The sequence below is a fragment of the Anoplophora glabripennis genome, unplaced genomic scaffold, assembly GCF_000390285.2.
Source record: "Anoplophora glabripennis isolate ALB-LARVAE unplaced genomic scaffold, Agla_2.0 scaffold163, whole genome shotgun sequence".
NCBI lineage: Eukaryota > Metazoa > Arthropoda > Insecta > Coleoptera > Cerambycidae > Anoplophora > Anoplophora glabripennis.
In genome coordinates, this window is record NW_019416302.1 from 931,745 (window position 1) to 950,936 (window position 19,192).

Below are 19,192 nucleotides of genomic sequence, written 5' to 3' on the forward strand. Positions count from 1 at the left end.
AGTTGGTGCTGTTTGATATTCTTTCTGTATTTAGTTTTGTAATTACAGTCCTTACACCTATACATTTGAACTTGCAAAGGATCTTTATGTTTCAGTTGGTGTCGCTTGAGATGATCCTTGTATTTAGTTTCGTAATCACAGTCATCACACCTATACATTTGAACCTGCGAAGGATCTTTATGCTTCAGTTGGTGCTGTTTGATAGTTTTCTTGTATTTAGTTTCGTAGCCACAATCGTTACATCTGTACATCTGAACCTGCGAAGAACCTTTATGCTTTACTTGGTGGAGTTTAATATTCATTCTGTATTTAGTTTCGTAATCACAGTCCTTACACCTATACATTTGAATTTGCAAAGGATCTTTATGCTTTAGTTGGTGGCGTTTGAAATTCACTTTGTATTTAGTTTCGTAATCACAGTCGTTACACCGGTACATTTGAACTTGCAAAGGGTCTTTATGTTTTAGTTGATGCAGTTTTATAGCCTTCTTGTATTTAGTTTCATAATTGCAATCGTTACACCTGTACATTTGAATCTCTGAAGGATCCTTGTGTTTCAGATGATGCTGTTTGATATTATTCTTGTATCTAGTTTCAAAATCGCAGTCTTTACATCTGTACATCTGGACCTGCGAAGGATCTTTATGCACCAACAGGTGCTTCCGAAGTAATCTCATTTTCCCAGTTTCATACTTACAAGAATCACATTTATACACTACCGAATCGTTCTCGTGTCCCACACAGTGTGTCGCAAAACAGGTCTCGCTTTCAGTTTCGTAAATACATTTATCGCATTTGTACAATACTTTGAGCTCCTGCTCGGAATCCCTTTCTGATCCGTTCCCATGTTTACACCCATCCTCTTCTACATCTTTACAGCCACTCTTCTCGGATGGTTCATTATCGGAGCTCTGCAGCGGCACGTCCCTGAAAAAAATTGCATATACAGGGTATTTTCAAAAGCAACGTTTTAATTTTAAAGAGTGATATCAAATGTTATTATACGTTTCTGAACACTGCAAGGCATTATTTCAATAAGTCGGATTTGTATCGTAAATAAATAATTATGTGAAAACTCTCAGATATACAAGAAAAAATAAAAGAGAAAAACTTGAAAGAAAAAAAATAACATCTGAAATTATAAGGTTACCTGCAAAAAATATATAAGCATAGGGTGGCGGTATTTATCCAATTTCTGCAAATATAAATTACTTTTGTTGCTATGTCAAGTGATATATACATATACAAATATGTACTAGAGCACCACTTGGTTTAGCTCTGCCACTATGGAATTAGGTTGGAGCCAAGAAAATCAGTCACACAATTTGCCTAAATATGAATCAATGCACAAATAACAGGCTTTCCTCCATTCTAAAGCAGATTTTCTATAAAATGGACTTAGTTTGAAACTCAAATAACTGTTTGGTGTAAAGAAATTTGTAATTTACAATGCCGCTTGTTCAAAAACGGCTAATACAAGTATATTGTAACAGGTAGAAATTGAAGTAAGAGTTTTAATTATAAAATCTAGTAGAAGTTAAGTTGAAATACAACAAGTAATGACATATTAGATATATGGTGACATAATAGTAAAGATAATTTGGGTGACAGGGGGATTAAAATTGACAGTGTATAATAATATGTTTTAAAAAACGTTGAATTTATGAAACATACTGCAGAAATAAAAATTTGTAAGTCCTTTTTTTTAATTTTAGTCTTCAGATTATCGGTTTATGAGGTGCTTGTGAAGTCTCTGTGTATAGTATAATTGTAATAATCCCACAAAGTTATTAATTTCAGGGTTTAGAGATGGTAGGCTGTATTTTTCATTTTCAAATATACAAACCAAGAAAGAGTTGATACGGTTAGGGCAGCTTTTTTTTCAGGAGAAGACGATACTAGACGGACTATACCAACGGACAGGTGCCCAATGACAAAATGTGCGTACCCCAATATTCCTTAGTTAGTCTAAAATGTCATTTAAAATCATTACGTTCATATTTTGACGAGCAAAATATGATGTCCATTATCCATTGATGAATTTTAAAACTTTTCCTTTGTTTATATGTATGGATTGAAAATAAAAAACCATGTTCGACATTTTTTATTCTTATTTAGATTTAGAATCTATATGATGTATAGTACCTATATACTTTTTCCAAGTAATTTATTAACCAAACTTTTAATGATTGTTCAAAAATATTTGCATCATTGTTTATAATCAATGTAAGCCTCTAATTTGTTGCAATTTGTTCATCACCGATCGTATAAACTGACATAGTAACAGATTTCTTCCACTGGGATGATGTTCCCATTTTGGTAACACAAATTAATAAAATGCATTAATATTGCGCCATTTTTTAAATTAATGTTACAGTCGTCTTCTCTTACCTGCTTTCCTCATCTTCCGTTTTTATGTCGACATATTCAGCTTTGATTGTCGTCTCCATCTCATTAATATCGAATTCGTTGTCCGGGTTTTCAGTTTTAATGAATAAATTGAACTGTGACATATCTATTGTACGCTCGGTTGCAAGACTATCAAAAATACCTCTAATTTGTTGCTCCGCCTCTGAGCAATCTTTTAGACAAGTGTTGTGAGTGCACAAGGAATCGAAGCAAAGCTTACATACAACGGGATCTCTGATGATATTTATATTCTGCAAAGTGATTTTTTTAAATTGAGGTAAATGCAAGTATATTTAATATCGTTCGTACCATTTCTGGAGCTAATCTCTCAATAGCTTCGAATTCCTCTTCACTTATGTACTTAAACTCACTTTTCACTAAGTTCAAACACAATCGACATATTTTCTGACTATCTATCTACCTTCCTTTTTCCTACACATACACTTCTCTTATATCTAGCTCTAACATTCCCTTGCAATCCACATGTGGAATAATTGTTTTATCGTTATTCAGACAAGTTCACCTAAATTCCAACGCTGCATTTAATTTTCCAGTGCAACCATTACATATAACCTCTTTGCTCTCATCATCAAACTTCTGAAATGTATGCAATTTTAATTAAACAGAAAGAAAATAACTCTGACAGAAAATAATCAAGTAAAATTGAAAATAGATTGTTAAATCGCTTTACAGGTGTCGAGATAGTAAAATGTAATATATTTCATCAACTTACCAATTTCAACAAAAACACGTGTTGAATGTCTCTAGTAGCGTCGACTATTACTTCAAAACTTTTATCGGTTATACCTGTTTGTACGACAAAGCCTAAACAAAGTTTACTGAAGACGACTCATTGCAATAATTTTCTTGAAAACTCAGTAAATTGTGATGTGTGGTGTGATGTCAAAAAACATAACCTTAATTAAAACCTCTGTCAAACCGTAAATAGCTATTTAGCTAATAGCTAGCTTCTTCCTCTTCTTCTACGCTCGGAATAACAATACGTAAAGTCTAGTTGATTATTCTTAAAATCAGATTAAGCATAGGCATTTTTAATCTCAGACTGCGGGTGGTTGGAGCAACTAAGAATAATGGTACTTTGTCACAATGTCCCAAGCTGCATAGCCGCACTACCCTACCCAACCATACCACACATAAACATGACACCACTCCCGGGGTTTATACAAACGAGCCGGCGAAGCAAGAGCACCAGAAGAGAGCTCTAGCCGGCGGATCCCAGCCAGGACAAAAGGAGGTCCCACAAAGCGCCTACACCAGGCGTACACGAGATGAGACAGGATAAAGAGGGATAATCCCCCTTGATCCCAAATTATTGAGGCCAATTTCTAGCCATGGAATAATGGCGCGTGTCACAAACTTACTTCGAAATCCCAAATTGTTATATGAATTCCTCTTTGTTACATCAGTACTTAAAATAATAAAAATGGAAGATAATATACAAAAATTACAATTTATAATTATTTAAATTCGATGAATTCAAATCTGGAAACCTGGAAGACGGGCGATAAGATTTGTAAGTTCTATTTATATATTTGGATATTACTCGTTTAACCACTAAAATGTATCAATTTACTGGAATTCTCTTCATCTGATATTCTTGTTCTGAAAAGTTAAAAGTTAAAAAAAGAAGTTATAATATACAATTGAAAAAATAAATAGATCTGTTGTTGCTCTCGTAACAGTTCCTTCTATTTATTTTACACTAATACTATTTTATAATTATTATAATTCGTAGATCATTTCATTTGTTCGCAGTGTATTTGCCTCCAGTTGTTACAATTTACAATTTATCCAGACTAGACACGAATGTTAGCTCATTGCCCTACATTAATAATACTCTGTCATAGAAACAATGTCCTTTTTTTGTATTAACATATCTAAAAACATTTCTTTATCGGAGACGTTCTGGCGCGGCGAGTGGTAAGCTTCCATATTGCTTCGTATTTCCTCGTGACGATGCATTCGCTTTAAAATGGGTTGTAAAGTATCTACATAAATCAATTACTGTTAGAAACAGCGGCGAGTTATAAAAATTAGATTTAAAAAGTAGTAACGCGTATAATCAGAAAAATTTAATTTAAGAAAAAAATAAAGAAATCTCTACGAGGAGCCACAGGATTAGGAAATCTCCTACGATATTCTTCCACACTTCTTCTACAGTTTCCTTTGCAGAAACCCAGCACAAATAGCATATCAACTTGTTCACTAAATGTAAATTTTCCAACCATTTTTAACAATCAAAGGCAATTGTTGAAATAAAATAATTTTATTACCAACTGAAAAGTTTGAAAGATAAATTCTTTGCCTACTACTGACTTTCTGATTATTTTCTAATGAACAATGTTAAAATCTTGTGTCAGTTAATACAGTTTTTCTCGAAAACCATAAAGTTTTTTAAAATTTTACAAGAGTAAAAAGAAAATTAAAATTAATTTCTGCTGTGAATTAATATTACTATTTTTCAATTCGGTCAATGAAAAAAAAAGTTTTGAACAATTTTAGGGGCGAGTCCCTTCAATTAACTTTAAATCATAGTCACAGAAGTAATAAACCTAAATCATCTACCAAATTTGGTTCTTCCGCGGTAGTGTTGCAGATATTCATTGTTTTTCGAAATTTAGGGCCCCACTTTGTAGTAATGTTCGTTACTTTTTGTTAAACAAGTCACAAAAAAAATACATAATTTTATTTGCAATTGAAAAAGCTTTACAACAAATTAATCAACCTTAAAAAAAGTTGGGATCCATGCAACCCCTTCCCTTCCCAACAAATTGTGTGCGGTGTGCTTACCAGTTGGCTCAATTTGGTCCTATCTGCACATGACATCATTAACGAGATGCAGATTCTTGACTTGCAGTAATGTTCGTTACTTTGTGGTAAACAAGTGACAAAAAAATACGTAATTTTATTTGCAAATTGAAAAAGCTTTAAAACAATAAATTAATCAATCTACCCTTCTATTAAAAAACAATTTGGGGTTGCTTCAACTTCCCAAATAATTAAAAAAATTAACAAGCCTTTTTGTAATTTGAAAATAAAAATTGACGTGATTCAGGAATTTTGTTACAAATTTTTATTTATTAAGTTACGGAATTTGTTTCAGTTAAACTTACTCTGTATAACACACACAATACCGCACAATAAAAACAAAAAAAAATTAAAGTAGGATTTAAACTTACTTCTAGATCTTAAAATAACACTAATAAAATACAATTGGGAATAATGTTACTTAGACAAGGGAAGTGTTAATACAATATATTGCTCTTTCACTTGTGGAACCCAAAAGCATTGTTGTAATCAAAATCATAAATTATATGTAGGATACATGGTGAATTTAAAACGTGCAGATATATTTCAAATGCGAGTATAATTCACAATGTAAACTCATTAAGGGTCGGCAAGTCTTGCTTATCTTTCCTGTGCTCGTCTGCTGCGTGATGGATAGTTGTATAGATTTCAACGTCGTCGGATGGTCGGTACTTTTATTTCTTGTACATTTTTCCTCTTCTAACACGAACGCTAGCAGTGTTTTAAAATTTTCAAAACATGTTCAGATTCAGCTCACATGAACGCTCTCAATGAACTGCCGTTTACATATACAAATATTTTGGAAACTGCCGCCCACATGGAGGGTTATAATACAGGGTGCTCTAGTTTTAATCTGTCAAACTATGAGAGTGGACAGAACAGCTAAGAGTAATGGTACTTTATCACAAACTTACTGCAAAATCTCAACTGTTTTCAAGATATAGTGTGTTAAAAGCCTCCAATAAAAAATTAATTTTCTGTAAACATCCTCCGATATATATTGCAGGTACTTGTTGCACGACTGTCACCCACAGACGGCGAAGACAATGTTTTAATTGTCAGTGTTGCGAGAAACAACTACTAGAGGAGTCAGCACAACAGATGGAGCTATTTGTGCTCCCGAGTACAATGTATTTCCTTGTGACGATATGACGCAAAACAGCTGGTTTGTTCGTTGGTTGTCTCACCTATGACATACTGATGAGGACTAATAAGTCCGAAACCGGTCTGTGCCTGGTGGGTTAAACTGACGAACGACCCTAGCTGTTGTACTAGGTGTTGCGAGTATAATTCAATGCCGATAGGCCCTTGTAGTAGTTGTTTCTCGCAATTCTGACAATCAAAATTCTCCGATATATTACAATGAACGAAATTCGCTGTAGGTTATATTGAACCAAACGTATCACCTCCGTTTTAATCGAAAATCAAATGATTTTTGAGTTATTATACTTCAGTCTAAAAAAGGTTTATTGTACAGGGGACTAAAAAGAAATTAACTTTAAAATTGTTTGCAACTTTAAATTTTATAATAGGTAGTAAGGAGAAAATTTCTATGCCGCTGAACTGTCCAGACATTTAATTGTTACAGTGTATTGTAACATAAAGTTCCAATACATTTTCTTTTTTTTTGCGAAATTAATTGATTAATTTTTTGGATAGAAAAACAATGATTCAAAACTGATAAACTTAAATTTGAATAAAATGGAATGTAAATTCAATTAGATACCAAATTAATTTATCAAATTTATAAAATATTCATTCAATAGTGTCGAGCCTCTTACTGTCTTAATGGCAGTATCTCCGCCATTTTGTGCGCAAGAGTCTCAATATTACTGTATTTTGTGGAAATTTGACCCAATATTACCTAAACCAAATTAAATTCAAATATCTGCATTATTTCAGAGGAGACGTACAATAAATGACGTTTTTAGGGGACATTTACTACCCTGCATCTCGAAAACGGTTCGAATTTTAAAATACGTTTATAAAACGGAGTACCATTCTATCTGCTACCAAGATCTGATGCAACGCTGTATAGTTGATCTTCCAAAATGTAAATAGTAGAGTGAAGTCAGCAGTTCTCAACAGCTTTCTATTAAAAGGATCATGCTAATTTTTGTTTAATTACTTCATATTTACACATGCATGTGCGTATTTGTGGCTTATGCTTAGTTCGCAAATCACACAGGTACATTTGCATTTGAGAAGGCCCTCTATGCTCCAACACATGATACAGCTCCTTTGAGTTCATAATCACAGTCATTATACCTATATGTTTAGACCTGCAACAAATCCTTATGTTTCATTTGGTGCCGTTTCATATTATTCTTGTATTTAGTTTCGTAATTGCAGTCGTCACACTTGTACATTTGAACCTGCGAAGGATCTTTGTGTTTCAGTTGATGCCGTTCGAAAACTCTCTTGTATTTAGTTTCATATACGCAGTCGTTACACTTGTACATTTTGACCTGCGAAGGATCTTTATGTTTCAGTTCGTGCTTTTTCATATAACTCATGTAATTAGTTTTGTAATTGCAGTCATTACACCTGTACGTTTGAACCTGCGAGGAATGTATATGTTTCAGTTGGTGCTCCTTCATATTACCTTTGTATTTAGATTTGTAGTCGCAGTTGTCACACTTGTACATTTGAACCTCTGAAGAATCTTTATGTCTCAGTTGGTGCTGTTTTATATAACCCTTATATATAGCTTTGTAGTCGCAGTTGTCACACCCGTACATTTGCACCTGCAACAGATCTTTATGCTTCAGTTCGTGGCATTTGAAAGTATGTTTGTATTTAGTTTCAAAATCGCAGTCCTTACACTTGTACACTTTAACCTGCAAGGGATCTTTATGTTTCCGTTGGTGGTGATGTTTGATGTGACTCTTGCATTTAGCTTCATAATCGCAATTGTTACACGTATACATTTGGACTTGCAAAGGAGCTTTAGGACCTAACTGATATTTGATGAAAAATTTCTCATTCTTTGATTCGTCGGTGCAAGTCTCGCATTTATAAATCAGTAGTTGCGAAGAATCGTACTCATCACTTTTGTTCGAGTCTTTGTGTTTTATACCCTGACTATTAAAGCTGATTCTCCATTCCGTTTTCAAATCGCAAGAGTTGCACTTGTATAACTGCGCTTTGTGTTTCACCTGATGTTTAACAAGGTTAGACCTGTACTTTGTCTTGTAATTACGTGATTCACTCTGGTGCATACATGTTGCCGGAGAACCTTCATGCCTGAACTGGTGCCTCTGAACTAATTTCTTATTCCCAGTTTCATACTCACACGATTTAGTTTTACACACTTCCGAATAGTTCTCGTGTTTCGCACAGTGTCTCGTAAAGAGCCTCTCGCTTTCAGTTTCATAAATACATTTATCACATTGGTACAATACTTTGCCCTCTAGCTTGATTTTCATATTATATTGGTTCGTAGATCTATTTTCATGTTTACATACAGCCGCGTCTGCATCTGCGCAGTCACTCTTCTCGAATGGTTCGCTATAGGAGCTCTGCAGTGGCGGGTAGCTGAAAAAATTGCATATAAGAGTTATTTTCCTAAACGAGGTTATAATTTTATGGGATTATAAGTGATGCCAAACGTTTCCACAACTCCACATGGCATTATTTCAATGTCATTATCATAAGATAATAATTAAGAGGGCATAGGCAACCGACAATACATTTTTATAGATTTTATTACACAGTTTGTCTAAATATGAATTAATGCATAAATAACAGGCTTTCCTCCATTCTAACGCAGATTTTCTATAAAGAAACTCAAACAACTTTTTGGTGTAAGGAAATTTGTAATTAACAATGCCATTCGGTCAAAAGCGGCAAATATATTTTTTTTTATTTAACATCTATAGATAAATATATTGGAGAAATATGTTTTGAAAAACACTGAATTTATGAAACTTATTGCAGAAATAAAATTTTGTAAGCCCTTTTTTAATTATAGTTTTCAGATTATCAGTTTACGAGGTGCTTGTGAAGTCTCTGTGTATAGTATAATTGTAATAATCCCACAAAGTTATTAATTTCAGGGTTTAGAGACGATAGACTGTATTTTTCATTTTCAGGTATACGAACTAAGAAAGAGTTGATAAGGTTAGGACAGTTTTTTTTCAGAAGAAAACGATATCAGACAGACTATACCAACGGACAGGTGCCCAATAAGAAAATGTGCATACCCCAATATTCCTTAATTAGTCTAAAATGTCATTTAAAATCATTACGTTCATATTTTGATGAGCAACTATACATAATTTAAACATGTTTATCGAAATTTTAATAGATGTCCATTATCCATTGATGAATTTTAAAATTTACCCTTAGTTTATATGTATGGATTGAAAATAAAAAAACATGTTGGACATTTTTTATTCTTATTTAGATTTAGAATCTATATGATGTATAGTACCTATATACGTACATTTACATTTGAGAAGGCCCTCTATGCTCCAACACATGATACAGCTCCTTTGAGTTCAAATCACAGTCATTATACTTATATGTTTAGACCTGCAATAAATCCTTATGTTTCATTTGGTGCCGTTTCATATTATTCTTGTATTTAGTTTCATAATTGCAGTCGTCACACTTGTACATTTGAACCTGCGAAGGATCTTTGTGTTTCAGTTGATGCCGTTCGAAAACTCTCTTGTATTTAGTTTCATATACGCAGTCGTTACACTTGTACATTTTGACCTGCGAAGGATCTTTATGTTTCAGTTCGTGCTTTTTCATATAACTCATGTAATTAGTTTTGTAATTGCAGTCATTACACCTNTTTAAAACTTAGCATTAGTTTGTATGTATGGATTGAAAATAAAAAAACATGTTGGACATTTTTTATTCTTATTTAGATTTAGAATCTATATAACGTATAGTATATACTTTTTCCAAGTAATTTATTAACCAAACTTTTAATGATTGTTCAAAAATATTTGCATCATTGTTTATAATCAATGTAAGCCTCAAATTTGTTACAATTTGTTCATCACCAATCTTATAAACTGACATAGTAACAGATTTCTTCCACTGGGATGATGTTTCCATTTTGGCAACACAAATTTATGAAATGCATTAATATTGCGCCATTTTTTAATTATTAATGTTACAGTCGTCTTCTCTTACCTTTTTTCCTCATCTTCCGTTTTTATGTCGACATATTCAGTTTTGATTGTCGTCTCCATCTCGTTAATATCGAATTCGTTGTCCAGGTTTTCAGTTTTAATGAATAAATCGGATGGTGACGTATCTATTGGATTCTTGGTGGCTGGACAATCAAAAATGCCTCTAATTTTTTGCTCTGCCTCTGAGCAATCTTTTAGGAAATTGTTGTGAGTGCACAAGGAATCGAAGCATGGCTTACATACAACGGGATCTTTGATGATATTTATATTCTGCAAAGTAATTTTTTTAATCTGAGATAAATGCAAGTATTTAATGTCGTTCATACTATTTCAGGAGTCAATTTCTGGATAGCTTCGAGTTCCTCTTCATGTATGTACTTAAACTCACTTTCTACTGGGTGCAGACACAATCGACATATTTTCTGACTGTCTGAAATATCACTTAACTCGCTTCCTTTTTCCTTCACATAAACTTCTCTTATATCTAGCTCTAACATTCCCTTGCAATCCACATGTGGAATAATCGTATTATCGTTATTCAGACAAGATGACCTAAATTCCAAGGCTGCATTCAATTTTCCAGTGCAACCATTACATATAACCTCTTTGTTCTCGTCATCAAACTTCTGAAATGTATGCAACTTTAAGCAAACAGAAACAAAATAAATGTGGCAAAAATAATTAAGAAAAATTGAAAATAGATTGCTAAATCGCTTTACTGTACGAGACTGTTGAGAAATGTTAATCGAGATAGTAAACTTTAATATATTTCACCAACTTACCAATTTGAACAAAAGCACATGTAGAATGTCTCTAGTAGCGTTGTCTATTATTTCAAAACTTTTATCGGTTATATTTGTACGACAAAGCCTACACAGAGTTTCTTGAAGACGATTCATTGCAACAATTTTCTTGAAAACAGTAAATTGTGATGTGCTTGTTATGACATAAAACATAACCTTCTTTAAAACATCTGGTCAAACCATAGACCTTATAAACTACTGGACACGAAAATGTCATTTTGCCTATATAAACGGCAATCGCACAGACGTGTGCGAGAGAGATAGAGCTAGTGCGGTTCACAGAACTTCTACTATATTGCGCTACATTTAATTGAACCAATTAGCTAGTTTTACTCGATTCCTTACCCCTTTTTTCCGTTAGGAAGTATTCCCGTATGAAATTAAAATGATTTTAACTACATTTATGTGTGATCATACTGAAAGTATGATTAAGCTAAAAATTTTGAAAAATTTGTGATTTGGTTTTTATTATATTCAGATGAATGGCAGAAGGGACAGCCGACGAATTTCTGTTCTACAAAGACTATAAAAATACCTAACATAGGGACAAGATAAAACATTCCATTAAAAATGAATAGATATATTAATTTTATAAGTAAAACTACACTTATGGTATTGAGAATTATTTATCTTAACTCAAATTGGATTAAATTCGATTTCTCATCTTTTAACAATACATAATTATTTTAATTTTAATTATTATAAATGAATAAAATCATAAGCACTGTTTATTTATACAAATTGGAGGTATTAACGGGGGAATGTCATAATTAGAAATTTAAAGTAAAAAATGTTTTAAACATATTTCAAAAATATTAATAGTTATAATTTTCCAAATAGTTTTTATAATGCCTTCTTTATGTATTTCTCCATTTATTATCCTCATATCGTAAGGTCGATCAGTTAAAATTCCTGCAAGCTCTTCTGAAGTTGTTGTTTTAAATAATTCATATTATCTTGCTTTGCAAAACTATATCAATCCTCTCTTTTTCAACATATTATTTAATGAAAAGTTTTGCTGAAGCATATTATATAAACAATTCAGTTGAAACAAATATCTACTTCGTGACACGGAGATATGAATTTGAGATCACGATTTTTCTGCAACAAAGAAAACCCGGAAAAATGTCATGTTAACCCAGAGCCCGAAGATGTACCATCAAAACCCGGAATATTTTGCAAGTTTTTTGTTAATAAAAAACTGATCGACATCCGGTCAAACTTCTACCCAAAAAATTCGTGTTCTGCAGCTCAAAATACATAAATCACTTGGGTAACTCCATTTAAATGAAGTAGGCAATTGGGACGCCCCTGGCTACAGGACTATTATTCTTGGTAGCTCTATCTGCACCTAAATTCTGATAAATTAAAATTGGGACGCCCTGTATGTAACACTGGCAACATTGCATGATTAATTCTCCCTATATATACACAGTGATGTCGGTAATTCTCAAAGCTTTCTATCAAAAAAAGGCCCTGCATGTTTATTTTTAATTACATTTTCTTATTAATTACATGTTCTACACAGTAAACAATGTCCTTGATTTAAATGTAGGTATGTACATAACTTGTAGAAGTTATAAACCGTTTGTTAATAAGCAAATGGTTGGACTTTTCAATTCATAACTACGTATTAGTGATTTCTACAAATGTTAGTCCAAAATTACATGTTGGCCTCTGGGTACGGTCTTCATGTCTCCCGATGTTTTCGAGGCAGATTCCTTATTCACATAATTATGGTCAATGTCGTCAATGTTAACTATATTTTGCACATCGATGGGCAGGAATTCACATTTCCGAATTTTTGTGCATCAATTGAGGTCTTTTCAAAGACTCCTTGTGATTGGTTGTTAACAAATCACACTGGTACATTCAAGTTTAAGAAGGCTCTCTGTGCTACAGCACACGTTAGCTGATATCGCTTCTTTTTTTATATTAGTTTCATAATAGCAGTATGCATATTTAAACCTGCAATGGATCTTTATGTTTCAGCTGATGCTGTCTAATATAACTCCAGTATTTAGTTTCGAAATCGCAGTTGCCACACCTGTACATTTGAACCTGCGAAGGATCTTTGTGCTTCAGTTGGTGCTGTGTGATAGCACTGCTGTATTTAGTTTCGTAACTGCAGTCGTTACATCTGTACATTTGCACCTGCGAACGATCTTTATGCTTCAGTTGGTGCCGTTTAATAACCTCCTTGTATTTAGTTTCGTAATCGCACTCGTTACACCTGTACATTTGAACCTGTGATGGATCTTGATGTTTCAGTTGGTGCTGTTTGATATTCTTTCTGTATCTTGTTTCGTAATCGCAGTCCTTACACCTGTAGATTTGAACCTCGGAAGGATCTTTATGTTTCAGTTGGTGTGGTTTGAGATGACTCTTGTATTTAGTTTCGTAATTGCAGTCATTACACTTGTACGTCTGGACCTGAGAAGAATCTTTATGTTTCAGTTGGTGCTGTTTGACTGCACTTTTGTATTTAGTTTGGTAGTTACAGACATTACATTTGTACATTTGAACCTGTGAAGGATCTTTATGCTTTAATTGGTGAAGTTTGATACCCATTCTGTATTTAGTTTCGTAATCACAGTCCTTACACTTGTGCATTTGAATCTGCGAAGGATCTTTATGTTTCAGTTGGTGTTGTTTGATATTCTCTCTGAAGTTAGTTTCGTAATCGCAGTCGCTACACTTGTGCATTTGAATCTGCGAAGGATCTTTGTGTTTCAGTTGGTGCCGTTTGATAGTTCTCTTATCTTTAGCTTCGTAATCGCAATCGTTACACCTGTGCATCTGGACCTGCGAGGAATTATTATTCTTTGATTTATAGCTGCAATCACCATATTCATAAATTGACACCTGTGAAGCATCCTCAGGTGGTAATGTGTTGTACTTGGTTTCGTAAATACATTTATCACCTTCGTACGGTACATTGTGCTCCTGCTTGGTGTTCATATTAAATTTGTTTACCGATCTATTATCGTGTCTATATCCATCCTGTTCTATATCTCTGCAGTCGCTCTTCTCATATGGTCCATTATTGGAGCTCTGTGGTAGAGCGTCACTGAAAAAAATGCATATACAGGGTATTTTTCAAAGCGAGGCTTTAAATTTAAGGGGTTATAAGAGATGTCAAATGCAATTATAATTTTCTCAACTTCACGAAGCATTATTTCATTTATATATTATATAGTTATATTTAAAAGAATTTGATGCCCCACAGCGACAAAACGAAGCAACTTCGCATTGAAACATTACTTCAAAAGCTTTGTGTGGGGTCTTATGTGGAACTGAAACCGTTGAAGTTTTATAGTTTGAGTTTCCTTGTAAACTACTGGCTTTAGAAAGAAAGGTCAGTTATCTGATGGGTGCAAGAGATGAAGAAATTTTGAAAAAATTCTAATAGTTAAAATTTATAAAATCGAAAATTTTTAAATGGGGATTGATAGTTGAGACTCCAAAAGGTATGTATAAAAATTGGGAGCTCAAAATAATCATTGGTTTTACCGTGAGAGAGAATTGAAAAATAAGTATAATTCTGCATTTTCTTAATTAACAATTGAATTATCTAGAGAAATCTACCCGGCCGATTTCAATGAAAAAATTTCTGCCATATCATGAAGTAATCAGAACTATACTTTTTATATGGCTGCTCTAAAGGCAAGATCCGAAATAAATTCATGCAAAAAACATATTTTTTCACGAATTTTTTTTCGGTCTATGCTGTATTGCGGCATTCAAAAATTTCGGACCACTTTTATTTTGAAGAGAATCTCAAAATAAAACTTTTTTCCATTTTACTATTTTCTCTAATGTCAATATTCTCCGTGTGCCTTTTTAAATTTTTTTTGCATTTTCTTGCACTAACAATTATGCACAACTTTTTCAACGGACGCATATCGCAATTATCATTTTATGTAATATTCAGAACTATTTCCAACAAACATTAGCGTTACTATATGAAACATGCATACGACCTACTTTTAAAACAGATACCGACTGGACTAACATGCTATTAACTGACGGCAAACATCAAGATGGGACAAAGAAAATGATTTATGATTGCAATGTGAATATTATCATATTGCTTCGGTTGAACTTGCTTTGAAACAAGAACAAGCTGCCATCATGGAAGACTTGAATAGGGATATTTAGAGAGCACAGATTCTAAAAAAAAAAAATGTAAAAAAACTAAAAAAAATCCAGACATACGCACATAGGATTTTGTCTAGTGACATCAGAGGATGGCAAATGTAAAAACAAATATTTTCTTTTTGAATATAAAAAACGAAGGGAAAAGAATTGGTATTTGGTATGAAAATAATCCAAGCACCCAAAATCAAATTTCATCTTAGACGCTAGATAAACAGGCTTGTTTAGACACAAAAAAATGTGTATCGATAAACAGCAACTAACAAAAATAACTGGATATTTGTTAGCAACATCTAACTGGACGCCGCAAAACATCATGAAAAGATAACTGAAACAATTTTAAAGCTTGCAAGAAAAAGTAGCAAAATAAAAAATTTAAATTAGGATCGCGGGTTCTGAGGTCTCAAAAAGGATTGCACAAATGCTTGCGCAATATTTTTTTTCATAATCGATTAATACAATCGGTTGTTTTTTTTCACAAAATTATTATTTTTCCATGTTAATAGTGTTGTGCCAAATATCCAGGTCAAAATTTTGAATTTTCTCTTTCTCGAATACTAGGTTTGTCCACACAAAAATAATTTCAAATTAACGTTCTGCAAACTCAAAAACAGAGGGGGTCAGAAAAATTTTGTGATGATTTGGGCATTTTACGCTATAGTAAATAATTACTTCATAATTGACTGCTTCCCAATTCCAATTCCAATAGAATCTCTATAATGCGGCACTTCATTATACGGCACGTCTAGTAATTCGGCGTTATTTTTTCCCTGTTACTGCGCATGTCACATTTGTATGCACAGTTTATACAGTTATAGCTTAGTTGAAAGATTATTTTACAGAAAAAAATAAAAAATTACAATACACATTTACAGGGTGTTTGGTAAGTCGATGCTTTCCTTGCAGGAGGTTATAGTACAAGTGATTTGTGATATATTTCCTTAATATACCATATTCCGAAAACGCTTCGTTTCCGATCTACAGGGTGCTAAAATTTTAATAAAAAAATGCAAATTTATAAATATTGCGGAAACCGCTCAGAATATTTTAATGAAATTTTACAGGCTTTGACAGTTAACAACAATACACGTTTTACGATAAAAATATTGTTTTCAGTTTCACCAGTGGCGTGCGCACAGGCACGCCTTTGGATATTTTTAAAGAAAAAAATGATGCCACTGATTTTTCTTAATTGTTGTTAACTGTCAAGGCCTGTAAAATTTCATTAAAATATTCTGAGAGGATTCCACAATATTTATAAATTTACATTTTTTTCACACCCTGTATATGCACACACAAATGTAATATGTATATATGTACCAACCAATTTGTTAATAAACAATTAAAAGTAACGTTTTTTAATTCAAATTGTTTACATTTTACATGTTCATTTAATTTTCAATATTCCAACATTCGTAGGTTTTTTACTGTGCCGGATTAATGAGATTTTACTGTATTAACGCAAGTTAATAACATGCACTAATAATTTCATGATATATTTATGTACTAATTTAATTGTATAAATAACGACAGCACCATGACCATTTTTAAATTAATGCTAAAATATCCCTCCCTTACCTCATTTCCGCATGTTCCGATTTTATGTTAACAAATTCAGTTTTGATTGACTTTTCCATCTCGTTAATCTCGAATTCTTTGTCCAAGTTTTCCGTCTTAACGAATAAATCGGATGGTGAAGTTTCTACTCGACCTTCTGTGGCTGAGCTGCTCTCTAAGCAATTTCTTAGGAAACTGTGGTGAATACAGGGAGAACCAAAGCATTCGTTACGTACAACAGCATCTTTGTTGATATTTATATTCTGCAAATTTGTTTTATTAAATTGTGAAAAATGCAAGTATTTATTATTGTTCATACCATTTCGGGAGTCGGTTTCTGAATAATTTCAAATTCCTCTTGACGTACGCATATAACCTCACTTTTCATCGGGTGTGTACACAATCGACATATGTTCTGACCGACTGAAATTTCCATCGACTCACTTCTCTCTTCCTTCATGTCGTGCTGTAACACTTTTTCGCAATCCACATATGGAATAACTATACTATCAGTATTCAAACACGTTGACTTAAATGGTGATGGTGCGTATAATTTTCTTCTGCAAGCACATAACCTTTTTGCTTTTGCTATCAAATTTCTGAATACAATATTAACGAATCAGAATGAAAATAAGTTTATTGTTAAGTCGTTACACACGTGTTGGGCTTGTTGAAAGCTGTACGAATTGAGCTAGTAGAAGCTAATATCTTTGACACACCAATTTCAACAAAAGAACATCAGCAAATATCTTTTGTAACGTTATTATTTCAAAACTTTTAACAGTTGTAATGTTTAAGCAAATCTTACACGAAGTTTCCTGTACATATCATTACAATTCTCTTTCAAATGTAATTCATTATCAAATATCAAACCATGTCTTGCTTGGTTAACCTCATTAATATATTCTTCTTCTTCTTCTTTTATTGACCGTCTATTGGACATGAAGTAACATAGGCCTCAACGGCTAAAGGCTCAAAGGTGCACTCTGACAAAGATAAAGTAGCAATTTAGAGTATTATTTTTCAGGCCGTTCTCGTTCTCCGTTGGTTGAATTTGACTGGCTAAAAGCGACTACGAGTTGAATTTTCTCCGATGTCAAGCCGTAGATCAAAATCAAAATAATTGTGGCACTAGATAAAAGACATCACTGACATCAGAACATCAGACTCGTCCGCCATTTTGGAGCCCACTTCATCATGTCAAAATCATAGGTCACTATAGTTTCCTAGAATTTTGTGTTAAAAATGGCTGGGTGTTCGGCTCCAAATTGTACGAATCAATCGAGAAATGGCTATAGATTAGATAGATAAGTACTTTTGCTATACAATCATTCAACACGACAGTAAAGTTCAATCCAACTCCATATAACCTCAAATTGAAATTTCATAAGTTTTTCAGAAATTTGAATTAATTTTAGTGGGTTTGTAAACATTATTTGCTACAAATTTTCTATACATTTTACGTTCCCTGCAGATCCCGAGACGTAAAATATGGTTAATAAATTGCAGAAGACTGCATTGGCATCCCATACCTAATTTTTATCGGTATCTGTATCAGTTATATCCATCGAAATTTAAACTTACTTTTATCCTAAAAATAAACAATAAAACATTAAGAAAACATGTACTGTAATAAACTGTTAAAAGTAAAGAAATAAGATTATTTTCGCTTTCTGTGTTCTTTGAACTGGTACATACCTGATAGCAGTTTGAAGTTTTAATAGTACAATTGAACACTAATAACAATAATAATATTGTTGGACGACAAAAAATTAAATAGGGTTTAACGCTTACTCCTAGTTGAAATAGCACTAACAAGACACATTAATGTTAATTGGACAAGACAATAACGTTGACAATTCGCAATTGCCAATTTCGCAATTTCACACATAATCCTATACTCTTCAAGAACTACCAAAAATTCAATCAAAATTACAAAAGATATGCAGCATGAAACTGAAATATACCTCATATATATATTTAAAATTAAATTAGATCCAACTGAAATGAACTGTCAAATTTTACTTTAAATAATAGAACTGGTTTAAAGAGAATTTAAAACTAATTAATACGGAAGTAGGTTAAATTTAAAAGAAAGAAATAAAGAAAACAAAAGCCTACATAAACACACAAAAATATGCCAATTACTACAAAATACATTTAGTATGTTGTCACAAGCGCTTGATCCCCACATGTACACAACTTGTACTCAAAAATACAACAAAAAACAACTCATTTACGAGTAGAACAGCTAAAAACAGAAATCAACACTTCACTAGCTTATGT

General features: G+C 32.9%; 1 protein-coding gene across 1 annotated transcript; it reads right to left on the reverse strand.

Annotated features, from left to right (window-relative positions):
- Positions 1-609: 609 nt before the first annotated feature.
- On the reverse strand, positions 610-17,782 carry LOC108903505 (zinc finger protein 780B-like). Its single transcript, XM_023454000.1, has 11 exons — positions 17,226-17,782; positions 16,928-17,169; positions 13,439-14,261; positions 11,171-11,347; positions 10,715-11,014; positions 10,390-10,658; positions 7,844-8,775; positions 2,719-2,786; positions 2,392-2,660; positions 698-927; positions 610-629 (listed from the first exon to the last, which is right to left on the reverse strand). Exons 1-11 carry the CDS (start codon positions 17,364-17,366, stop codon positions 610-612), a joined length of 3,471 nt encoding a protein of 1,156 aa, XP_023309768.1. The 5' UTR covers positions 17,367-17,782.
- Between the last annotated feature and the right edge of the window lie 1,410 nt (positions 17,783-19,192).